The 26,755-nt window shown below is 39.3% G+C and overlaps 1 protein-coding gene across 3 annotated transcripts in view; it reads right to left on the bottom strand.

Moving 5' to 3' along the window:
* Positions 1 to 6,597: 6,597 nt before the first annotated feature.
* The window catches only part of LOC131076827 (protein COFACTOR ASSEMBLY OF COMPLEX C SUBUNIT B CCB2, chloroplastic), a 66,337-nt gene continuing 46,179 nt past the window's right edge, over positions 6,598 to 26,755 (bottom strand). The window contains exons 4-6 of one of the 3 annotated variants that reach the window (XM_058014154.2): positions 7,978 to 8,121; positions 7,569 to 7,722; positions 6,598 to 7,331 (exon numbers count right to left, since the gene is read on the bottom strand). In XM_058014154.2, the coding sequence (XP_057870137.2) occupies positions 7,117 to 7,331; positions 7,569 to 7,722; positions 7,978 to 8,121 (513 nt within the window). In that variant the 3' untranslated portion in view covers positions 6,598 to 7,116. Of the gene's footprint in view, positions 7,332 to 7,568; positions 7,723 to 7,876; positions 8,122 to 26,755 lie in introns of all 3 variants that reach the window. The other 2 variants (XM_058014155.2, XM_058014156.2) reach the window with 2 other exon arrangements.

A 26,755-nucleotide genomic window follows, 5' to 3' on the forward strand; every position in this document is an offset into this window, starting at 1 on the left:
ATCCGCATTGATAGAAATTGAAAGGAAAAGAAAACAACAACTAGATAGCTTTATGTTATGACCATGGTTTATCTTGAATTTCATGTTTTAGGATGCAATTTATAAATTGCATAGTGCTTTGTAAATTAATTATTAATGTTGTCATGCTTCAACATTCGATGTTTCTGGTATAGGACAGGATATAAATATTATGGGGTAACATTTTTCATAGGCTTGCTATGCCAAGTTGTCCTTGAAAATGTTTGGAAAATGAAATGTTTCCTAGACATTTCGAATTGACCAAGGCTGAAGGGGATGATTACTGAGCTGCAAAGGAGATGCACTGAACTGACTAAGAAGGTCATGGAGTTGAGCGATAAGAATGTGGAATTGGAGCTATAATTGCGTAGACAACAGATGTTGATTGAGAAACAGAAAGTAGGGCATGATGCGGACATGAAACACCAAACAAATTTAACTGGCCAATTTAATGGCATGTTATGAAGCTTTGTAAAAGTATATTGATGACTTTTGTTGAATAAAACCTCAATAATGATGCAGACTGTTTCCAATCAAACATATTGAATTGTTATTTTCAATAAAATAGATTGAGTTCATTTAAACAGGTTGAATGGTTTTTTAATGGTTCTTTCAACAATTTTCATGGATGATGAATAGTTATACATGTTTATACATGGATTTTTCTAGGTTTCATATGAATTGTAATAACATGGCTTTTTCATGTTATCCCTATATATTTAGTTGTAATAGATTAGAAGAACGTATCTTATGTTCTTCAATGTGGAAAATAACCTAATAGCAGTTGGTAAAAGTTATATCATAGTTTCCTTCAATTTTACTAATAGTGTGTACTTATTGTAATGATATAAACTAATTCATGTTTGTGTTTAATGGGAAAATGAAAATGAAACCATGTGCTCTAATGAGATATTTGTAGGTCATTATTCACAAAGATTCATAAGGTTTTATTTCTAAGTAGAAGTCATTCCCAGGTTCTTTAATATCATAGTTTCCACTTAGGCCTAACCTTGTTTCATTTCAAAAAATAGTTAACTTAGTTTGTGAACTGGGTTTTGAAAGTAAAACTACAGTATGTAGTTCTTTTCATGTATTATATGATAAATGGTTATAAATGGTTATATGTGTCTTTCTCATGGTTATATGGTTATACATGGTTAAATATGATGAATGGTTATATGTGGCTTTCTGATATGTCTTCCCTTTGATAGATATGTTTGGAAGGTGTTGTAAACTTTGTTGAGTTGATGTCACTAGATTCAAGTTTTAGAAGTCTGACATTTGAAATCTCTAACAAATGGTGATGAAAGAAATCAATAAACTTGCTGAAGTTGATCATAAAAAAAGAAGAGTTTTTTGTAGTTGAAATTTGAAAAAAAAAAGGCAACTCTTGGGTATCTTGTCAAGTTCCTAAATGTTGAGTTTCTTTCCCAAAAAAAACCGCACAATCTTATGCACAATCTATTACCCTAAAAAAAAAATGCACAATCTATGAGGCTATCCTTCATTACATTAGTCAATTATTCAGACAGAAGGAAAATTTGGATAATGAACATGTTGGCATTCTTGTCATTGATGTCAACCGATATGTAGCAGTGTGTTGGGAGTGTCAAAATTTTGCCTTTGTCTCGACTAACCTTCGTGTTATGTGGAAATCGTGACCCAAAAACTATTGATCCATTAAAAAAATAGTCCACTTAAAAGTAAACACAAATTATCCATTTTTAGGATTTGGACTAATCTTTGTTAGTTGATGTTCATATAGTCATATGAACTCTATATGTCATGGTCCATATAGGTTGCAGTTAGCTACATTGTCTGTTATAAATTTAGCATATTTTATAATATATTCTCCTATGTGTTGTGTCATTCTAGGTACAAATGTGATGTTAGAGCAAGTGCAAGTGTGATGTCGATGTATGGAAGGTGTTGCATAGAGTTTTTAGAGCTTTATCCCTAGTCCCATGGGGAACTAGCTACCAATGTCAAATGTATTAGTCATTTTGGGTCTCGAACTCTTAGTTATTACTAGCTTAAATAAGGAGTTGAACTCATAAAAATCATCACCACTCCCACTACCTCAATTATTGCTTCCACCTAGAAGCCACCCCTAGAGTTTTTCAACTATCCCATCACCATCACCATGTAGCTTGTGCACCACCACCACTAGTCAACCAGTGGAACAACCCACAAACCACCAAAATAGTGGTAGGGTACCTTGTTTAGATGCCACAAGGGACCGGAATGTCAATAACATGCAGTTAGTCGTCTGTTACATATCGTTGATTCTGCAAGCGACGACTATGATTTTCGAAAAAGTCAATAGCATGAGTATCATAACAAGATAAGATGACAGGTTGTATAGTAGATTTACTTATAACACAATGGTTATAATGAGATAATATGACAGGTTATTGACAGGATGGTGTATAACATGAAGGTAACCACAAATAATATTGCAGATTATTGACCAGATTTTGTATAACACGAAGGTTATTACAAGATAACATGACAGATTATTGATCAGATTTCGTATAGCACAAAGGTTTTTTACATGATAACATGATAGATTATTGACAGGATTTCATAATACACAAACGTTATTAGGAGATAATATGACAAGGTTTCGCAAAAGTCAATAACACGATGTTTATAACCACTTTTACCCCCAAAATCGGGACGCAGATAAACTGACTCCAAATTGTGGTTATAAAACTCGTGCTATTGACTTTAGAAAAAAAAAATTAAAATTAAAAAATCAAAGTCGTAGCTAGTTCTGGTGATCACGATCAACGATCTGTAATTTTTGACAAATTTCATGTTATTGACTTTTTGTGCCGTTTTGGAGCCAGAAAGGTCTTATCCCGGAGGGGTAACAATGTCAAAGGAGTTGTGTCGCGAGATAGCGGGGCATGTGCAAAAGTGACTTCCTTGCCACCCCACGAGTCAAAATAAGGAAAGACAATGATGTTGCGGGCTGGAGGGATGAGGAAAACAACGAAGGAAAGATCCTTCCCCACCATACCACAAGGAAGATGACAATGCACAGTGTCCTGATGTTGCGTGGTACGTGAGGGCATGCCGCGGCTAAACTAGCTCCAAAACCACTCAAAAAGTCAATAAGATGAAATTTGTCAAAAATTATAAATCGTTAATCGTGATCAACAAAATTAGCTACAACTTTGATTTTTCGAAAATTTCCAAAAAAGTCAATAACACGAGTTTGGGATCACGATCAAGGAGTTGTATTTTTTTAGAAAAGTCAATAACACAACAAGTGACCACACAAGAACCATATATTAGGACTTCATGCAAATACCAAATCCTAAAGGATCAATTGATGCCTTGTCGTGACTGTCCCTTCCCCTTCTCTGCTTCCAAGGTGATAATATTCTTGAATGCCAAGCAACTAGAATTATAATATTTACATTAATTTGTTCATCAATGATGAATTAAGTTAATCAAAGGATACACATTCCTTTTCTATCATTTCATGGATAACACGAATGTTATTGAGTTGTAGTCCATAACACAAGGTTAGTCATAAACACGAATGTTAGTCAACAACTACTAAGATCTGTAATTTTCAACTAACCTTCGTGTTAGTGACTTTTGATGACCAATGTAGCCGTGGTCGTGGGATAGCGAGGCACTCTAAAATGGGAAGGGTAAATCTATCCTGCATAAATTATAAGACATTGGAGGTATGCTTGCGAGCTAGCGGGGTGAGTTAGCTCGCAAACAACGAAGGTATGCTTCGTGTTATTGACTTTTCCTGACATATTAGACTTGGCTCTAAAAAGACACTATAAAACTCATGTTATTGACTTTTTCGAAAAATCACAATCGTAGCTTGCACGATCAACAGTTTGCAGTGCATGACTAACTTCGTGTTATTGAATTTTTGTATTGCATATCGGATGGTTTAATAAATGTCGTATCATAGTCCTAAGGTATAGGCCCCTGCAATGTTTCAAATATCCTAGCGCTTTTGCAACTTACGACCCCTTCACCCTTCATTAGTAGCCATGTGCTAAAAACGATCACCTGAGTGTCGGCCTTGTGCATTCATGCACCGTAGGATAGCGGGATCATAGTCTTGGGCTTTAAGGTTTTACTCCCCACAAGGTTCATTTAATAGTCATTCAGGCATGGGATGGCGGGATATCATATCAACAAAGGGTAATTCTTACCTCGCACCCCTCATTGATCGCAAATCTTTGCCTCGTGGGATAGCAGGATGTTCACAAAGTTAAAGAAAAATCACCCCGTGCTACCTTTGTAATGAAAATTTTTAGCTTGCGGGTCAACGGGATGTATGTTGGTAAGGGGAACTTTCTACCCCGCACAGTCTTTTGTGAAGCAATTAAGTGTTTGCGAGGTAGCAGGATCAGTCTAGCAAGGAAGCCAATGGTCAACAGGTTCATTGAGAAGCAAAGAAGAATTGAGTTGCGAGATAGCAGGATGCAGCTAATGGCTAAAGATTCATTACCCCACATAGGTCAAATGGCAGTACAAAGCATGGCACGGCCATTGTCCAGCCATACTTTCCCTACTTTCCCACCTAATCGCGGATTCCTGCCTTGGTTCTGCAATCTACGCGGACCGCTAATAGTTTGGGCAATTGGCAGATTACGATAGCATGTTATGCGCACTTTTATCTTCGGCGACATGACGTGGTGTGGACGTCGCTTCCGACATGTCCACATCATCACAGCCCCCGCGTACGCCATGTCCACCTCGTCACAGCCCGTGCGTGGGACCACCTGCAAGTGGGCATGGGTATGCATGTATTCCCATGTCGAAACATGCATGTTGTTGGTACGACACTACCATTTTGGAGGTAGAATAGCTACGTCTGTTTTCCTCCATCCAACGCACACCTCTTAACTAATTTTGAGTTTCCATCAATTTTTTTAAAAAACTTTGTTGTATGAGTCATGTACCTCTAGATCAAAGACAAATAACTTTGATTTTTGTTTGAAAGTCATCTCCTTCCTTTAACAAGCACATAGTTGTGCCCTTGATCCTTGAATGAAGTGCTTCTTTTTGCTTAGGTGTGCACTACAAAAGAGACCTATACTTTTGATTTGAATTTTGAAATCTCCTAAACTATCTAAACATTGCCACTCCCATTTCAAATCAAGATTATGAACAAAGGTGCACACCACAGCCCCTCATGTTTGCCTCATAATGTTCTTTCCAATTTTCCCTTAATGGGTGCAAACTTCCTCCTCAAATGCACAATTTGAGTCTACAAATTGAACGTGCCATTCTTTCTTTACCATGTTCATTTGGTCTTCTCTTGCTTCTAGGTGCATGCTAATGCATCACATGTGCCCTTCTCAACATGCCTTGGATTTTGGATTGAAATTTGAGCTTCTCTACTTTTTATTTACACCCCATATTTTCAACTTAAAACTTTTAACATTCTCCTTGTTGAGATGCATTTTCTTCCATCTTCTGCAAACTAGATAATGACTTGAAATTTGAACCTGAAATGAATTTTTTTCCTGTATTCAAGCACGCCTTTACAAGGGAGGTACAGACCTTTACATGTGTCTTGTAGTTTGAAATTAGTTATCTTCTTTCAAGTGTGTGCCACTACTCTAGGTGCACGCTTGATAATGAATACTTAAAACTTTCATCTCTTTCAATTCACATTTCTACTCTAGGTGGTTTAATCACCATACTAGCCATTTTTTACTTGGATAATTGCTTCCCATGAAATTTCGACTTTGAACTTAATTCTATCATGTGCATATGATCTCAAGACCTCTTTTCCTTTGTCATGATAGATAATTTCAAGAGCATCACTTCATGGTCCTGTGAACATTTAAGACAAAACAAATTTGACAAGACCTGGTCACAACTTACACTTGGGAAAACAATAGATGCTAGCTTTAAACTTGACAATATACAAAAAAATTGTATGGGTACAAAATGCTCTAAACCATTGTATCTTGTTTTATGTATTCTCAATTTTACAATTATTTTCTTAGCTTTTGCCTATTCAGTAATCTGTAGAATGCTATGCTTACCAATCAGCCAAGCATATATTACTACATTATTCATGGTAGCAGCAGAAAAAGTTTCATCTGTAATTCATAACCTTATTACTTAGGTCATCCAAAATACTAAATTTCATTGCAAGAACCACCCAGTATTATATGGAATAATAGAGTTTTAGAATAGATGTCAATAATGGAGATACAGTCAATCAACAGAAACAAGTCTTCGAACGAAGCTCCTAAATCCTGTGATTTGTATACACCCCTGATAAGTATATCATCACAAGAAAATAATTATATCCTATAAAAACATGCAGTTGCATCATGATAGCGTAGCGATTCCCATAGGTTGCTATAGCAAATCAATCAATTTAATGTTTTGATTTCACTCTGCAATTATGCAAAACCAGTCTACGGGATTCTAATGGAAATGACAGGAAATTGTTCATTGCCTCTTAAGTAGGCAAGGTTTCAGACTGAAGTGGCAGACCCTTGAGAAATCACAGTGATGCTTGTTATTATTCAGAAATAAGAATAAGATTGATCTGAAAAGAAATAGATTCAAAAGTTAAGCATAGTTAAGACTTCATTCTAGTTTGCACACCAGGCAGTGTACATAAGCTATACAGCGGTGTCATTATTTCCCTTGAAATATGATATCCACATAGGATTCATGAATGCTGTTTTCTTCTGTTTTACTTTGTTCCAGTAATGGATTTTCTTTTAAGAATTATTTTCTACCAATCATACCCCAAAAGTAAAGCAAGTCTAAACAAAGCCCAGACTAGATGGCAGTCACAAGAGACTGCACATAATAGCTTCTGATTCAAAATAATGCTACATTATTCATGGGACAATATTTAATCCATTATGAGGATATGTTATTGTCTGAAAGTTTGGCCAAAAAAAGGTTTTGTAAGGATTGATCAGTGAACCCCTCAACATTTAATCATAATTAGTGATAGATGTACATGCCATTGTTGGCTGAATTTTTGCATTCAACCTACTCCCCAATCCTCTGCCAAAGAGTCAAACGCCAAATAGCAAGAACATGAGTTGCAAAACAGGTCAGCTTAATGGACAAAATTTACTTTTCCATCATGCACTCAATATTTTTTAACTTATTTGCAAGTGCAGCAACCCATGCTCTGTCTTTATCTCCATATGCTTGAGGTACACTGGAAAATAAAAGAATAAATCCTCCAGAGTGTACTGTGTTATCATTTGATGAAACCCTCCAATTAAAGGGTTGCACAAGCAAAGAAGCTGCTCCTTTGGTTACTCTTCCCAAACCTTGTCTATCTGTAAAGTCAAACATAAGATGGCAACCGCAAAATATTTTTTTAATGATAACATTGCACAAAAAGAGTATTCATCGTGGAGATCCTTGCAAACTAAAAGAAACAAGCAGCAATATTCATTTTGAAAAACAGAGTTGTCACATATTCTTCGCTCATCAATCAGCTTACTACCAGAATACTGAATCAAATTTTCCTATTTCATGGCATCAACAGAAGCAAGAGCATGTTTAATTCTTACCCACATAGTTTGGGAAATAAAGAGTTTCTGTCACATGTGACAAGCCCAATTGATCAATCTCATGCTCCAACATAGTAAATATATCATCTTTTGATGCTTCTGCTGGCATATCCCAGCAGCCACGCGCACATAATGGTTCAGAATGATAAATGAGCTGATGAAAAATGAGATCAATAGTAGAATTGTGTTAGTGAACAAACTACAGCCAAAAAAATTGTAACTTTTCAGACTGACGTAAGCACTATTCCTTTTAGAAACTAAGGTTTAGAAGTCTGTTTGAATTCTTAATCTTATTAAAAAGACCATACGTGGTGGTAGCAACTGTGCCAAGTGATGATGACAGATTTTCCTCCAATAGGGAATTGTTGCCATGATTGATTCTCATGGCAAAAAGAATGTAGTAGCATACCAAAGACATTGAAAGAGTGTTCCGAAGCAAAGCATAAGACCCCCAAGCTAGATCCTCTTTATCAACATCAGACAGACATTCTGCAATCAGAAACACTTCCCTGCAATTTACAGGAAGAATTGTTTGTCTTGCTACATTCGTGCCCTGCATTTGAAAGGATGTTCTGCCCTTAAAAAACTAGGGTCATCTTATAGCAAAATCAAACTACCAAACAGATTATGGTAATTTAATAATGGCATCTGTAGTAAAAATAAAAGCATCAAATTTGGATATTGAAGGTGTGTATTAAATCCAAAGCAGAAAGTCATAGTTTAATATATTATTTCAAAAGGTCTAGTCAGGAAACCTGGATAACTATTAAATATGTAAAAAATATTTCAATGAACTATAACAACAAAATCATGTATGCATGACAAAAACATACAACCAAAGAAAAAATGTCCTGACTTATGAAAAGCTACTGGATTAAGTAATGTTGCATGTACCTTTAAACCAATCAAATTTACATATCTAAATTCACAACATATAATAAGAAGGTTGTTGTTACTAGACCCTTAAAAACCTTCTAAAGTATTATATTCTTGCCTCCAAATGGATTAATTTGTAATAACCCTATAAAGACAGACATAGTATAACTAACTGCATTCCTATGTGAAGAGTATCATATAACTTCCCTATTTTGTACAATGGAAGCTCAAAGTGTAGAGCATGCAAACAAATGCTGTATGTACGTTTTAATGTTAGCCCATTTTATGTGGACAGAACCACTTCGTACTCGTGAAGGGATTCCAAGATGACAGCAAAGCAAAAACATTAGTTGGTGGGGTAAAAATCCATGTTGGCATGAGTTAGACAAGCCCTTCTAAATCTGATCAATGCTGAAGATGCAAGCCCATACGATGATTAGACAGACAAATAATGAGCACCACCATTTTGATCATGAACAGCCTGGTTAAGGCTTCGATGTGCAAAATCTGTCACTCAACAATTCGAAACTTATTAGATATGGTGACCTCCTTCAGATGAGAAATAGCTCACTTCTTATCATGCATGATCTTGTAAGCTCTAAATATGTTGTAAACCTACAATTATTAAATTTGAGAAGGACCTTTCAGCTGTAGCAATTTGTACAAGTCATTTGTGTGGATCTACTCTCACTATTATGTATAATGGTGATCCAATCAGAGAAAGCATGCATGACATTAAACTGGCCCTTGATTTTCTGTCTGGAACAGGAGACTATTACCTTGGTTAAGCTCAGCAGGAAGAACCTTAATCTCATTCAGGTCAGCAAGTTATTTTGCAGTTCCAGTAGTGGTTCTTTATTGTGGATTCTTGAGCTCAGTATTGCACCATTAGTACCTTGATACCTTGACCTTATGAGGTAAAAAAGTAACTTAAGTTGTGGAAATCATTTGAGAACTTATCTAGGATTGTGATTCCTTTATGAATTTGCCCCAAGGGTGATGGTCATGAAGTACAAACCTGAGGGTATGCACATGAAGTGAAGGTTCTGACTTACTCATCTCACACCTTACACAAGATTATCCACTTGACTCCTGACCTCTTGACCACCTATACCCTCCTAATGCAAAGGCTAATAGCTAAGGACTCTAACACAACCTAGAAAGCAGGAAAAAAGTGGGGGTCCCCATTTGCAATGGGGCGATGTGTGAATACCTCACAACACATACCCTTCCCAAATTTAGTGACCTACCCTCGGCAACAACAACTGGCTTATAATCACCCCTTCTTTGCAGCCAGCTTCATCTTCTTCTTTAGTTGATCATCCGAGTAGAAAATGCCTTCCAAGGTAACAAGACCTTTAGGCAACTTGTTGGAGTTGAGTTGCATGATCTGATCTCCATATTGGTCTTGCAGCATAGACTGATTTTTAGCAGAAAATTCTACTTCAGTTTGCAAGAATTAACAATCTAATAATTACTTTTGAATACTTGCCAATTTGCTTGATTGCCTGGGACAGCAGGCCTCACAACAAGCCTGATGTGTTGTTCCTTCTTGCTTGCAACATGCGTTGGTATGTCAAACTGAGCACCAACCGTTGCAAGCCTATCAACATGCTTATTCTGACTCCTAGGAACGCTTTGGATGTTGAAGGCCTCAAATCCTTCAATCAAATCCCAAACCCTGTGTTTGTATGATTTGAGTAGGTTATTCTTTGTTACATTTTGAGCTCTGATATGATTAACAACCAACTCACTATCTCCAAATACTTGTAAAGATTTGATCTTTCTCTTTTGTGCAAGTTGGAGACCTTGGACCAAGGCTTCATACTCAGCCACATTGTTAGTGCAGCCAAAATGAAGCCTAAAAGAGAAGAAATATTTCTCCTACGTGAGAGAAACAAGCATCACACCAGCACCTGCACCATTCGTGTTTCTTGAACCATTAAAAAACATGCTCCATAACCCCTCTGGATACTCTTGTGTCTTGAAGAGGTTAGGAATAGGAGTATCCTCCTCATGAATACAATAGGTACCAAGCCCAATCTCCTCAGTCTCAGTTAATGGATCAAACTGAAAAGCATTGCCCCACTCATCTAGCAAGCAATCACGAATCTCTTCTAGAAGAATAGCAGGCTCTCGGACAAGGACAATGCACTCCTCCCCCTCTTCACGCAAGGTGCAATTCACGTTTATAGGGTTGGGGGTGTAGGGCTCAATGTGGTTTTGTGCAATGGGTTATGCCTTTATGGTAACCTTGGTACCATACCTTGTTCGAAATAGCATGTGGGACCAATCAAGAGACAAGTATCCACCTACCTTGGAAATTAAGTCTAGACAGACAGATAGCAAAGAAGGCAGGGAGGTCAATGACTACTATAGCTTGCAAGACAGTGCAACCAGGGTATGCGTGCAAGGTTAACTTCAAATTTTTAATAACCCCTACTGCCTTAATAGAAGTGCCATCCAAATGGACAAACCCCTTAGTCATAGGTTCATATTCTATGCCAAGAAGATTAGGTACCTTCTTAGGCATGACTGAGTTGTCAGCTCCTGAATCTATCATGCAATTGTGAACTAAGTTATCTCCTAAGATTAAAGAGAGATAGAAGGGGGGAGGCTTACTAATTTTGCTTGAATCATCTTCCTCCTTGGGTTGTACCAAACTGGAGGAGACTATATTCCTACTGACTGCTGCCTCATCACTTGATTGGTTGATGTCCTTTGATGCCTCCTTAAGCAAATCCCTTTGAGATGGGATGGAAAGGGTCTCCCACATAGTGACATTGAGATTGGCCTTCTTCATTTGGTCAACTATATTGAAAGGAACACCGACTGATTTTGAAGGCCCCTTTGAAGCTATAAAGTCTATATTTGCTCTTGGGGCAACCTAGGCCTCCTCTTGCCTCCTACTCCCTTGAATGGTATTTTGACTTATATCCTATACAGCTACTTTGGGCATTGGAGCTTGGGCTGATGTTGAAGGTGAGGCACCTTCTACCGCTTTCCTTTTTGACCTTGAGTATTGTAGCATGGTATCACCATTTGTCTAGTTTATACCACAAAATTCTGCCTCTTGCCAATTGACAAAAGTAGAATCTCCTTGTATGTGACCTTGATTGCCAACACTTGGCTGATTTGGATCATATTGCTGGCCGGAAGTGGTTGGCTCATTCTGCACTACTAGAGCTTGGACAAACTCTCAATTTTGGCATCCACCTTGGTTGTGTGGCTGATTGCATGGTTGGCACCAATCTTGCTCTTGGGCAAGATTGTTCTGGATTGGAACTATTGCCTTTGAGTTATTTGCAGCTATAGGATTCAAACTATTCAAGGGCCTGGCATTACTCCATTAGTTTTGCCCTTGAAAAGGTGGCCTATTATGCTGGTAAATTTGTGCTTGATAAGGCTTGCTATGCTGAGCCTGTTGCATCTTTAGTGTCACCAACTCATTGTCAAAGTTCTACAACAGAGCCTTGACCTCATGGAGCTCATTTGAGGATGAAGTGGATGTGGATGGATGGCTTGTTGAGTAGGAGCTTCTGGGAATAGAGGCATTGGTGGCCTTGGAGCTATCTTCCCAGCCTGTATCAAACAATTTTTTCCCCTTATGGCTATGTCATATGCATCTGGTAGAGAGGTTCCGCCCACTAATTGTATCATGACAGCTACATCACTATTGAGAACTCTAAGATAATACAAGAAGGCATGATTGGGAGATGGCTTTACTAGAGCAAGGATTTTATTCCATGTCTTTTGGAATCTGAAATTTAAGTCTCCCAAGAATTCATGAGGTGCCCTCTTGATTGTAGTTAGTTGTTCAACAAGCGATAGGTGATCTCTTTTGTCTTCAAAATAGTCACACAACTTCTCCCCTAATTCGTCCCAATTGTGTATGGAGTTAGGCGGGAACCCTCTATACCAATACAAGGCTTTTCCTTTCAAGGAAGTGGCCAAGAGCCTAACAGAAACATCATCCTCGGTGACATTATGGACGGAGCGGATGTTTGCAATGTCCTGAATGTGCTCTATAGGGGTGGTAGTTGTCTCACCAATAAAATAGGGTATACTCTTTAATGCAGCCACTAGTATATAATTTCATTGGGCTAAAAAGAGAGGACTCCCCCCATTGAAGGTAACAAAAACCTGATTTTTGGCCATGCGAAACCATGGTCTATTGATATGAGTGGTGGGAGCCCTAGACTGTAATGGTCTTGTAAATGGAGGGGTAGAACGAGACCTGGGTGGGTGATGGAGTGCTTACAACCTTAACACCCCCGACTGGTGACAATGAAGGTCTACCTCTCCATCTTATAGAACTTGAAAATGAGAGTTCTAAAAGTTGGAAATTACCTCTAGAAGATGCCCTTGTATGAATTTTGGGCATGAAATCAGCAACAAGTCATGAACAAGAGACTGGATCTCTCAGTAGAGTCGCCAAGTGCTTGAATGATGACCGCCTCCAAAGGCTTAGATACTAAGAACAACACTGAATCCTTAGCATGTAAGTTGAAAGTCCATCCCATCGGGCGTGCCAGAAACTGTTGTCACAAAAGTTTGCACCCTTGCTGAGCTATCAACTCAACAACCTCATGAAATATGGAAACAACCCTGCAGTGTGGGACCTTGTGCAATGGGGTTGAATCTCCACAGAAAGCCATCTTCCTTCTCAATCCAAGTACAGGTGTTGAACCAACTCAAGACTCCAAATTTTACTTCTAAACCTATTCTAACAACTTGTAGAGAAAAAGGGAAGAAGGAAATGCTAAAATGAAAGGAGGTGATGCACCAAGATAAGAGATGTTCCTCTCCCCACCCTGAAATGACACAAAGAATCAATTGAAATACCCTGGAGATGCACAAACTTCAGTTGCATGAATGAACCCAAACATATGTATGGAGGTTAGAAATTGTTGAATGTCAAAAGAGGAGAAGGCTTTTTCCCACAAGTCACACTCAAAAAACAAGTTAACATAGCATATACGAGAGAGAAAGCCACAAAATATACACTTACAATTAAGATAAGAAAACATACACAACATGCGTAAGTTGAAGGGAGGCAAGAATGATAATTTCAATTCATTCTCAGGCTAATGGCCAAACTTACAGTTGCGAGAATGCAAAAAAATATACAAATCTTCAAGAGAAGTGAAATACCAAAGAGCAGCTCAAGCCAACAAGGAGAGAACCATTTACAATGAGGCTTAACAGCCTATATATAGCAAACTGGTCGTAGAAGAGAGACCAATGGTCAAGGAGGGGAAGCCTTGACCCTAGCGTGCACCAAGGAATGTCAGTCAAGGAAGTGCACATACCTGACAAGGTGTGCGTGCAAGCAACCTAGCCATACCCTAACAAGGCAATCCCAAGAAGAAAAGTACTTCTAGAAGGTGGATTGCCTGACATTCCTCCGATCAGAGCATGCAAACCTAACATGAAGGCCATCAAGTAACCATGCCCTTGGACTCCACTTGATGGCAATCTTGCAAAAAGCATTAAATGCACCCCTGTAACTCCATGAAAGAAAGTAGACAAGTTGCAGGGATTGGTGGAGCTTTAAGAGCCTTGAGTGTCGATCACGTCATTCGAAAGTGTCGCAAGTCGTCGCAAGTCGGACGTTGGGCCCTACTGCAAGGGGAGAGGAGTTGAGAACCCCAAAGTTTTGTGATTCCATGGTCAAGAAGGAAAACGCTTGGAACCTAGGAGTTCTAGGATTCCAAGGTCGAGGAAAAGGCTTGGGAACTAAGAATTCTGGGATTCTGGGTTCAAGAAGAAAAAGGCTTGGGAACTGGGAATTCTAGGATTCCAAGTTCAAGAAGGAAAAAGCTTCAGAATTGCGAATTTCGCGATTCCGAGGTCCAGGAGAAAAAGGCTTGGGAACTGGGAATTCCGGGATTCCGATTTCAAGAAGGAAAAAGATTGGGAACTAGGAATTCCGGGATTCCAAGATCAAGGAGGAAAAGGCTTGGGAACTAAGAATTCTAGGATTTTAGGGTCAAGGAAAAGGCTTGGGAACAACGCCTAACAACAAGACAACACTTAACATTTCATGATTCCATTGGTTTTGTCCTTGATCAACTGGGGCAGCGCTGGTCCATGGAACATACCTTTGATCAGTTCTCACTGATGGACCAAGGATGTCATAAAATGACAACAGCTACTTCAACTCAAAAAATTTATTCCAAAACCGGAAGTGAGGCTTTAAATCTAGAAAATGACTTTAAAAATTACTTTGAAATACTCTCACTTCGGGCCTAGAAATGACCTTTTCCATTTAAAAATAAAATTCCAAATCTGATTTCCTAATGTTTTAAGTCTGAATTTAGTATTAGTTGACACTGACTGATGACAATGGAGTTCACTGTCCCTGTGAGGAATACCACTGCCCCCTTATGAAGAACAAGTTCGCTGTCCTTATGAAAGGCTTCTGCTGATTGGCAAATTCACTGCCTTGTTAAGACACAAAATTCACTGATTTTTGAAGGTAAACTCGCTGCTTGAAGGTGTTGAATCTCTTTGCAAATGATGGTTGATCAAATGCAATGATCAACCATCCCTTATATTCACTTGAAAGGATGCATCCTTTGATAGACAATTGATAGACAAAGCCGACTTGCCCCGTTTTATTTAATGATTTGACATTTCAAATTTTATCTGAACAAGGCCGACTAATCTTAGTCTTTTAATTTTAGCATGTAACATTTCCTCTTCCTACGCAAGCCCCTTACAAGTGGGCACTAATGTTTAAATGTCTCTCCCTTTACCGTAGTTGATAGCCACCACAAAAAGTTCGCACATTTTCATAGGCAAAGGAAGAGCTAAGATGAAATATCGCACTCTTAGGTGGTCAAAAACAATGCTAAGTGTTTCGGTCGCGAATTTGACTAGGCATAGGAAGTCTTAGTTCGCCTTTTGAGGGCTTGACCGGAAGTGTCATTCCTTGGTTCGCACATTTGGGGCTTGATTGGAAATCACGATTCCATAGGTCGTGCTTTTGAAGCTTGATCGAAAGTGTTAGTTCGTTCTTTGGAGGCATCAAAGGAAGTCATTAATCCTTAGTTCATGCTTTGGAGGCATCACAGGAAATCATTAATCCTTAGTTCATGTTTTTTGAAGGCAATTGGAAGTGGAAGGCTTAGATCGCGCTTTAGAGAAGGCATTGACCAAAGATGATCTAGCTTCTAAAATGGCATTATTAATGCGTTAAAAACTTTTTGATCTCCATTCTAAAGTTTGTGGGGCCCAAGCATGTGGCACGGTAGTCGAGGGGGGTCAAAGATAGTGAGTTGGAAGGGATGTGGGATGAAGGAATGGTGAGGAATGTGGTAAGATGAGGTGCCGAGGGATGGGGAGTCATAAGGGATGAAGGAATGTCGTGGCTAAGGGAAGGGATTAAGGGAGGTAGGTTAGGATAGGATCAGGGTTATGAAGGGTGGAAAGGAATGTGGGTAGTGGAAGGGTATGCAAAGGGAAGTAAGGGGTATGGGATGTGCGATATGGGTTGAAGGAAAGGGAAGTTGGGAGGTATAAGGGATGGAAGAAAGATAAGAAGTGGGGGTGAAGGTGAGAGGAAGGAAATAAAGATGAAAGGAAGGAAGGGTGTAGGGAAGGGAAGTTAGGAAGTGGGAGGATGAATGACATGGTTAGAAGGTGGAAGTGGGAGAAAGACGAAGGAAGATGGAGGGATAAGGGATGGAAGATGTAGGTGAGGTGGTAATGGTAGGTGAAAGTGAAGAAAGGTAGTGGAAGGAGATGAGAGTGAAAGGTAGGAAGTAGAAGGTGAAAGTGAAAGGGAGTAAGGATGGAAGGAAAGAAGTAAAGGTTTATGGAAGGAGGTAAGGGAAGTGGAAATGGAAGGGGCGATGGATAGATTAAGGGGAAGAAAGGCATAAGGAATGTAAGGAAGGAAGTGGAAGGTGGTGAAGAGAAGGAAGAGAAGATGGATAGGTGAAGATAATGAATGAGGGAGAAGTGGACGGATGAATGCCAAAGGAAAGATGGATGACAAGAAAGAAGGTGAAGGAAAGATGGAAGGAAATGGAAATGGAAGGTGAGGGTGGATAGAAGGGTGGAAAGGATAGGGAATGGAAATGGGAGTGATCAGGTTTGAGCACCTACTAGCACTGTTGGGAGAGGCAGGAAGTGGAAATGGAAGTGGAAGGAAGTTCACACTTTTGCTCGGGTACCAAAAGTGAGTATCCCTTAGGTCGCACATTTGAGGCTTGATCGGAAGTGATCTCAAGATGTCAACTTTGCTATCTTAATCACTTTGCCTTGAGTCTTTTCAAATAATTTAGACTTCTAGCCATTCCTTCCGAGCATTGAAAAGAATTTGCCTTAGCCAAATTTTAGCACTTCAACTCTGATTTTGCAAAATGATGATGATCAAATGGAATGATCATCGTGAATCGTTCATTTCCTAAGCCTTTAGAACTATCTGACCTCACTTCATCCTTAAGAGAGAGACACGACTTGATTACCTCCTAGACCCAAGACACCACACCTCTTCCAAGCATAAGGTTAATAGCTAAAGACACTACAACTAGCCTAGAAATCAGAAAAAAATGGAGGTCCCCATTTGCAATGGGGCAATGTGTGAAAACATCACAACATCTAGCGTCACCTCGAATAAATGTTCCTAAACATTTCAAAGATAAAGACCCAATCTAAACTTAGAACCTCCGGAAAATTCAACCCAACCTATCAAGATACTAGGAAGTATACTCAAGGTGGAAGAAGAATCCCGAACCGGATCAAGGTACTTAGTCTTTGATTACCCATGTGTGTGCAAATGCATTCATTCTGACTCACAAGAACAATGTGACTGCTAGGATCCGCCATGAATAGCTACATAGTTATCCAAACTTCATAAGCATCCTAGATAGAGCCTCATTGCTAGCGAGCATCTATAGCCCCGATGAGGTTATCATTGTAATCTCACGAATATTGCTTCATTGCCATTCGGGCGTCCATAGCCCCGATGGAGTTACTCGCATGTTCCCAAAGCCAAACACTTTGATGCTTCATTTCCATTTATTTTCTCTATTTTCTCTTTCTCATGATATTGCTTTCTTTTCATATATTTTCCACTTTGGCTCATAAGCAAAGAAGCTCACTTTGATTTGAGAATTACAATGGCGCTAAAGCTGGATTTAAGATTTATCACTAGGCACGACTTCACCTAAGAGACCACAACGACTTAGAGCAATAGATTAAGCGTGTAAAATATAATAATCGAAAGATGTCGTTATCAACACACAGTAAGTGATTCTCTTTCGAGTCAAGTACAAGTCCTAACCAATGATAAAGTTAGAGAGGAACAACCTCGAATTCAAAAGAACTTCATAAATAGATATACAACAAATGGACTGAACATAAAATCTAAATTGTGCCAGCGTATGCCGAAAACAACACAAACATCTGTCTCACAAATGAAGGCTCCCACTTAGGACACCTAAACTAAGCAAAACGACTGACTCTAAAGCAAACTAGAACTAAAGCAAACTAAGCTACTTGAGCCACCAAAGAATCTTGGGTCAAACCCAAGGCAAACTAGCAACCTGGCTCGACAAAACCTCTAAGCTAAAACATGCGGAAAGAAAACCTATTCTAAGCTATATACAAGATCTCTAGAGCGGACGCGACTCAAAGAAACGACAGATGTACATGACTTCACGACTTCTCGAGATATGCAACAAGAGCATGGCAACAGTGATGGTTCGAAGTTGAGCAAACTCATCCTTGAATAACGAGAGTCAGGCTCTCATAAGGCAAATCTCATACTCAAGTAGCACCTCACGCAAGATAATGGAGGCAACTCATTGGGTTTGTGATCTATCCAAATGCAAGTTGTTTTCCCATAACCCCCATAATCAAAATCATAATAACTTTCAAAGCTAGGACGTGCTCAAATGGAAATGCTTGCTTGTCGTCCACCAGTGCATCGTCGGAAGAGAGATTGTCAACTACCTTCAGAGGTCGCCATTGGTGATGGATCATTCCACTAGCATCTTTGATATGCAAATTTTCACTGGTTGGTTCCTCTTGAATCCTTAGGAAAGAAAGTAGCGCAACCTCGAATTTCTCTTTTCTATTCACCTTTGTGGTGATAACAGGTTCAATATCTTGCATAAACCATGCATCCCTGTGACACTCCATACGCATATCTTCAAAAATTAGAGTCTCCTTAAGTGATTGATCTTTAAACATTTCTTCAAGTTGTTGCTCAAATGCTGACATTGATGGTAGCACCACCTCAAAGTTCTCTTCGCTCTCTAACTCTATTTGTTCATCATTTTCTAGCCCCATTACTTCAATAATTCTTGAAATGCCTTCCTTCAGGATGGCTTGAAGCTCTTCTTTTGACTCTTCTCATAGCAAGAATGATCATTCGCCAAGGATGTTGTTGTCTTGAATAGGTGGTGAATGCCCATTTCCTTGTTCTTTGAATGGTGAAGCATCAAATGAATCATGAAGATCCTTCGAGTCGCTCTCGCTCTCTGCTACATTTTCCTTCTCAAACTCTTGGTGATCTTCACAAGTACCCAAGTTTTGTAGAATTTCGTGTCTTAGTCTCCACACATTGGTCTTTGCTTGCTATCATCTTGGTGGCTTGAATGTCATCCACTGCTTCTTTGACTTCCTTGGACGCAAAGTTACTCTCAACTATGACATCTTGACTACTTGTCTCATTTGTACTATCTTCTTGCAAATCATGCAATAATGCTTCAGAAGGTCAAAGTTGATGAAAAATCATGCCTTTGCAGCAACTTGCTTGTCCTATAACAATGTCGGTGATGACTCCTCTTGCACTTCCTGCATAAGATCTTTCAACACAACCTCGAATGGCATTGTGGTGATGATATCTTTGAACGCCCCCTCAAATTGTTCTTCAAATTTGGGCTTGCTTATGATAACTAGTAATTCTTTGTTCAAGGTCTTCGTATGATTGTGTTTTCCTTCGAGGCCACTTGAAATTTCTTTTAATTCATTCTCAAGGATCTCCTTTAGTAGCATGAGCGAGTATTCATCAAGGAACTCCTCTTGGAATGGATGTGAATCATTGTCTCCCTTGACTGTCAGACTACCATTTTGATCATTATTTGTCACTACCCCACCAGCTTGAACATTCTCAATTGTTTCTTCAACTTCCATTCCAATGCATTCCTCCTTGGGTGCAAAGCATGGGAAGCTATCGACTGCAGCACATTGATCATTAAGTTCACTTGTGTCGTCGGCTTGCAACTGGCTTCATTCACCGTTTTGATGGTATCATTAAGTTCACTTGTGTCGTCGGCTTGCAACTGGCTTCATTCACCATTGGATGGTATAGCCATGTTATGCTCATGTGTTCTTCTAAACTCATCAACTGCAAGGTATGCATTCCAAGCTCTATCCCTGATATACTTGTCCCAAGATAGGATTGGTAATCTGAACTGGCATCTGGCTTGATTGATAACTTCTTGGCATAGGAAGCAAGTGAATTCAGAGTGGGGTGCATTGTGGATCCTACACCATGATGGCAGCAATATCTTCTCTAAGCGCAGTTTACCTTTCAGAGCAAGCTGATTTTCAATTATTCCTATGAATCGTGAAAGAGGATCACTGCTCACTGGGGCAATAAATATTGTTTGATTCTGCCTCTGGCTTGGGGACATCTCAAAAGAAGATCTTTCCTTGTATTGTCGATTCCATCCTTGACAAGAATGTCAAGCAATGCATCTCATCATATGTTCATGTGTCTCGTGGATTCTACATTGTCGTGGCGATGCAAACTCGAACAAACGGCGTGGATGAAGTTGTGCATTCAATCTCCACCAAAGTTGCAGAACATCAACTTCCTGCTCATCATGGCGACACTGCTGCCCTTCCATTGAGAAACCTTTCTTTTTGAATTTTTTATTTTTTTTATTTTTTTTATTTTTCTAGTTTTTTCACTTTTTTTTGGATTTTTGGAATAAAAGAGATCTTACAAATCTCAAATGCGACTTTGAAAGCTCATCTGGTTCCAGCTGCGTGAATTGCTTTCATCCTTTTGCAAGTTCAGTTGATGACCCAACGTTCTTTCCTTCCTCTTATGAACTTTGTTGAGTGTTGAGGTTGACTTCCTACTGATCTTTCGTTGAATACACCTATTCAAGAGTTAGAATTCATGTATTTGCTGTCAGTTTATTCTATTGAGCGTGGAGGAGAGTAGAAAAGGCTTGACATTACTCCTGCAAATATGAATTGATAAGATCTAGAGTTCAGCTATTCACGCATTCACAATGGTCAGCCCTCCTAGTGCCAAATTTGTTGATGGTGTTTTTACGCACTATGCAACACAGAATAAAATACTAAGCATTCTATCCTCTCTTGAACAAAGACTCCCCAAATGCTAAACTGCGTGATCAAATGGAATGACTCCAAGGTTCTGAATGTCAGGTCTTGACGTGCTCTTGGATAGACTCAGTTGTTTGATATGATATTGCTAGAATCAAAAGAGGACTTACGCTGAATCTTAAATGCTTGAATATCGCTGGAACATGGGATTTCACTTGATTTGAAAAAAAGGATGAGGGTTTAGGAAGCTACTCTACGAATGTAAGAGCAATGGACAGTCTTTGGTGGAACTCAACTAAGCTTTGCTTTGAAATGCAACGAACATCTCCACAAGGCTAGTGCAATCTCCTAAGGTAAGCGTATGATGTTCAAATCACCACTACAAGCATAGATACCCTCAAGGCGAAGCATATCAATGAAGGAGTGATAATTGAAATTAAGCTTAGCTAAGATGGATCCAGTTGACTATGCACGACACTTTACAATCAGCAAGGGGTTAATAGTATGGATGTACGAATTTCACCATTGATCATGCACAAAATTCTTCCATTCATCTAAACAACATGAAAATCAAATTGAGAAGTAAAGAACATGCAAATTGCTGAATCAACATATGAATTTCATCATAGCTTCAATGAAGTTTACATGCTTCTTACAACAAAGCCTTGGCAACAATCTTTGCCTTCTCTTCCTACTCTACTCTAGCTATCTACTTGCTATCTACTACACTCTGCCTTCTCTTCCTACTCTACTCTAGCTATCTACTTGCTATCTACTACTCTCTCCTATCTATCCCTATTAACCTTTACAAAATGAGAGAATGGCACCTTCTATATTGCTCTCAATACAATTGAATCGCCAAGATCAAGTCCATGTCAATGGCCAAGATTGAAAAATAGAAACCCTAATTAGGGTTTGCTAAACCTATTACAAAGCATTTAATGCTTGACCAATGATAAATTTACAAAATGTAGGACACATGTCCTTCCTTTAATAATTGACCAATAGATGGTGAGGGTAAGTGCATCAAACTTTGTGCCCATGTGGTAGTTATCTTATTTGATGGATGAGTCAGGTACATTGAATTTGGATGCCTTATCTAGGGATAATGTGATTGGATAAGTGATGACTAGACACCACCTTAGCTTGTTTGATCTTTGTAACTCATCACAAGTAGTAAATGAATGAGGCACGTCTCTTGATACTTAACATTTCCAAGCGCCTATAGTGAATAATGGCATGATGATGGGCGATACTCCCAAATTGCATTCTCTTCTAACTTTGATTAACTCTTCTAAAACTATCTCCTATCTTGATCACCTCCGTCCTAGAGCTTCCATCTGGCTATATTGGCAATGATTCTTGGATTTATGGAGGAAATTCAAGATTGTGAAAGTTTCCTTCCTTTTAGCACGTTCATCTCTTGTAATAGTTGCAATGCTTGATGTCAATCACTACTCTTTGCCTTGTAGTGCTTTTCCTTGTGAGGGAAGTTCTCTCAAGTGACAAAGTCTTCGCTCCATGTTTCTTCGATGTAGACTTTCATGATATCCATAATGGATCCTCCCTTTGTTCTTGAGGTTGATCCTCATCTTGCAACGATGATGAATGTTGGAGTGTTCTTCATGTATCTCTCCTTACATTAACTCTAAAAGACAAAGAAGACATGGCTTAAATTATGATTGTGCATGAAACATCAAAATAATTATGACAAGAACTAAGAATTTGTATTCAAATTGATAATCATTGGGAAACACTGGACCAAACCCAATGAGAGTGTTTGCACACGTCTGGAAATGGTATTTCAACTCAGAATTTTTATTCCAAAACTAGAAGTGAGGCTTTGAATCTGGAAAATGACTTTGAAAATTACTTTGAAACACTCTCACTTCGGGCCTAGAAATGACCTTTTCCATTTAAAAAATAAAATTCCAAATCTGATTTCCTAATGTTTTAAGTCTGAATTTAGGATTGGTTGACACTAACTGATGACAATAGAGTTCGCTGTCCCTGTGAGGAATACCGCTGCCCCCTTATAAAGAACAAGTTCACTGTCCTTTTGAAAGGCTTCTGCTGATTGTCAAATTCACTGCCTTGTTAAGACACAAAATTCTCTGAATTTTGAAGGACAAACTCGATGCTTGAAGGAGTTGAATCTCTTTACAAATGATGGTTGATCAAATGCAATGATCAACCATCGCTTATATTCGCTTGAAAGGATGCATCCTTTGATAGAAAAAGCCGACTTGCCCCATTTTATTTAATGATTTGCAATTTCAAATTTTATCTGAACAAGTCCGACTAGTCTTAGTCTTTTAATTTTAGCATGTAACATTTCTTCTTCCTACGCGGGCCCCTTCTTACAAGTTGGCGCTAATGTTTAAATGTCTTTCTCTTTATCGTGGGTGATAGCCAGCACAATAAGTTCGCACTTTTTCATAGGCAAAGGAAGAGCTAAGATGAAAGATCGCACTCTTAGGTGGTCAAAGACAATGCTAAGTGTTTCAGTCGCTGATTTGATTAGGCATAGGAAGTCAGTTCGCATTTTGAGGGCATGACCGGAAGTCCTCATTCCTTGGTTCGCACATTTGGGGCTTGATTGGAAATTGCCATTCCTTAGGTCGTGCTTTTGAAGCTTGATCGGAAGTGTTAGTTTGTGCTTTGGAGGCATCAAAGGAAGTCATTAATCCTTAGTTCATGTTTTCTGAAGGCAATTGGAAGTGGAAGGCTTAGATCGCGCTTTGGGGAAGGCATTGATCGAGGATGATCTCGCTTCTAAAGTGGCATTGTTATTTCCTTCAAAAAAAATTGATCTCCATTCTAAAGTTTGTGGGGCCCAAGCATGTGGCACAGTAGTGGACGAGGGTCGAAGATAGTGAGTTGGAAGGGATGTGGGATGAAGGAGTGGTGAGGAATGTGGTAAGATGAGGTGCCAAGGGATGGGGAATCATAAGGGATAAAGGAATGTCGTGGCTAAGGGAAGGGATTAAGGGGGATAGGTTAGGATAGAATCGGGGTTATGAAGGGTCGAAAGGAAGATGGGTAGTGGAAGGGTATGCAAAGGGAAGTAAGGGGTAAGGGATGTGTGATGGGGGTTGAAGGAAAGGGAAGTTGGAAGGTATAAGGGATGGAAGAAAGGCAAGAAGTGGGGGTAAAGATGAGAGGAGGGAAATAAAGATGAAAGGAAGGAAGGGTGTAGGGAAGGGAAGTTAGGAAGTGAGAGGATGAATGCAATGGTTAAGAGGTGGAAGTGGGAGAAAGACAAAGGAAGATGGAGGGATAAGGGATGGAAGATGTAGGTGAGGTGTGTTGTGACGTATTCACACATCTTCCCATTGCAAATGGGGACCCCTACTTTTTGCTTGCTAGGGTTAGTTTAGTTTGCTTGATTGCCTGGTCTTGGCTATTAGTCTTTGCAGTGAAAGTTGCCAAAGGGATCATTAGGATAGCAAGCTCTGCTTAAGTTGAAGTGGGTCAGTAAGTGGTCTAGGTCAGGGTCTCTGTGAAAGCCTTTTCTAGGTCAGGCTTTGCTCTTGTTGCTAGGTGATGTCTTATTTGAGTTTGAGAAAGTCAATGAAGCTTTGTCAGTGAATATCATCTTCAAGGGTTTGAGATTGGTCCAATTGATGAATGATGAGGTTCTAGGCACTGATTGATGTAAAATTGACCTATTTTGGCCCTTTGAAATGCCTAACAACCAAGCCTAGACTTTGAAATTTGGAAAAGGATTTAAAATTTGAACATTTTTGCACATTTCGCTCCTGACCCTTCCAAAGGGTCCAAAGCGAAATCCTTAGAAAGACCTAATTTGTCATCAAAAGCATTGAATTGACATCACCTTGAAGACAAACAGACTTGATTAAGATGAAGAAAGGATCTAAAAACCAAGTCGGAGAGCAAAGTTGAGGGGAAAATGAGAAAATTGAGCCTAAAACCTCAATTTCGCTCTGGACCCTTCCAAAGGGTCCAGAGCGAATTTCCTTGTATCTCTCTTCCTGGTCCTAATTTGCATAGAAAACTTGTCCTTATGGCATGATTAAGAAAGAATTGATATGTTCAACGAAGCAAAGTGATGAAAAGGTCAAGAAATTGAGCATAATTGCAAATTTCGCTCCTGACCCTTCCAAAGGGTCCAAAGCGAAATTTCCCAAAGGACCTAATTCTTAACCAAAGTCATTGAATGGTTGGGCAAATTTGCAAGATTATGGAAGGAAAAGGGTCAAAGATCAAGTTTAAGACAAAGCCAAGTGAAAAGGGAGGTGAACTGAGCCTAGAAGAGCAATTTCGCTCCTGACCCTTCCAAATGGTCCAAAGCGAAATTCTTAGAAAACCTTTTTTCCTCACCACTTTGATAGCAAGTTAGCTTGAATATGACAAGACAAAGGGGAAATGAACAAGTCCTAGGCAACTTGAGTGAGAATTGAGCCTGAAAAGACAAAATTCGCTCCTGACCCTTCCTAGAGCGAAATCCTTAACTAGACTCTCTATTTTGCCTAATACACTAGAAGGACCTCATTTTGAGCTAAATAGGTGGCAAATTGACTTGTTTATGGTAAGAGGAGATTTGATAAGTCAAGTTTGAGGTGAGTTGAGAGGAAAAGAAGTATAAAAATTAGCCTAAGGAAGAATTTCGCTCCTGACCCTTCCAAAGGGTCCAGAGCAAAATTCTTGAAAACCTCTAATTTGCTCATGTTTGAGATCAAGATTTGGATTCCTAAGGCATTGGTGGAGAGAAGATTCATATATACTTGACCTGAGAAGCAATTTGGAGCAAGGAAATGATAGAATTGAGGCTTAATCATGAATTTCGCTCCTGACCCTTCCAAAGGGTCTAGAGCGAAATCCTTTGAACTCCCTTTTTTCACCTTGTTTCAAGCTAGGCAAGAGGCTAGTTGTGTGATCATAATAGGAGGAGGTTTGAAAGGTTAAGTTCAAAGGTGAGAAATGATGAAATGTGAGGTAAATTGAGCAAAATAGCAAAAATCGCTCCTGACCCTTCCAAAGGGTCCAGAGCGAATTTTCATAGAATCCTCTCTTTGCTTCATTTGTTGAACTAATTTTGTGCCTTAAAGCCTTAGCTAGGATGTCATCATGCCTTGGAAGCGAGGGGTGAAAGGGTGAAGGATTTTGACCTAAAATGCAAATTTCGCTCCTGACCCTTCTAAAGGGTCCAGAGCGAAATTCCTAAAACCTCCTTTTTCTCCCAATTTTGTGTCAAGCCTAACGTTGATGGGGGTTGATTGAACTTAAAGGTATCCCTAGGCATGCATTTGAGTGAGTTGTGATCACAGAAGGTTAAGAATTTGTCCAAAAATGCAAATTTCGCTCTTGCCCTTGGCCAAGGTCCAGAGTGAAATTCTTCAATGAACCTCATACCTTGCCTTAGCACTTGGATGACCCCGTCCTAAGCAATTTTTGAGAGCAAATGACTTGTCTATACCTAGAAGGAGCACAATTATGAAGTTTAAAGCCTAGAAGAATGAGTTATGAATAGGGAATTAAGTGAGATTACCAATTTCGCTCCTGACCCTTCCAAAGGGTCCAGAGCGAATTTCACTATAGGGTTTGTCCCTGGAGAGGATCTTGAGCGAATTTCATTCTAATGCCTTCTTGTTGATGATTTAAGGTGAGAAATATCATGTTAGAACAATATATCATGTATACTTAATCATCCTTTGTTTGTTTTGCAGATCAACAAAATCAAGATGGAGGAGGGTCAGGCAAGGACGAGGGGGACCTATTCAAGTTCCATCATCATTAGACACCTCAAATGCATGGAGGAGGACTCAAAGTGCTTCCAAGTGGGAGGACTTCAAGTGTTCAAAGGGTCACAAGCAATAGAGCAGGCTATCCTCAAGATCTTCATTCTACCACATGGAGAAATCACAAGATGACAGAGAAGAAGGATCTTGTAAGCATTTCAAAGCGATATAAGCTACCAGAGGAGGAGTGACTTGACCGTGAGGAGGCCTCATCAAACACATGGGAGTCAA

This window comes from Cryptomeria japonica, chromosome 9 (assembly GCF_030272615.1).
Source record: "Cryptomeria japonica chromosome 9, Sugi_1.0, whole genome shotgun sequence".
Classification (NCBI taxonomy): domain Eukaryota; kingdom Viridiplantae; phylum Streptophyta; class Pinopsida; order Cupressales; family Cupressaceae; genus Cryptomeria; species Cryptomeria japonica.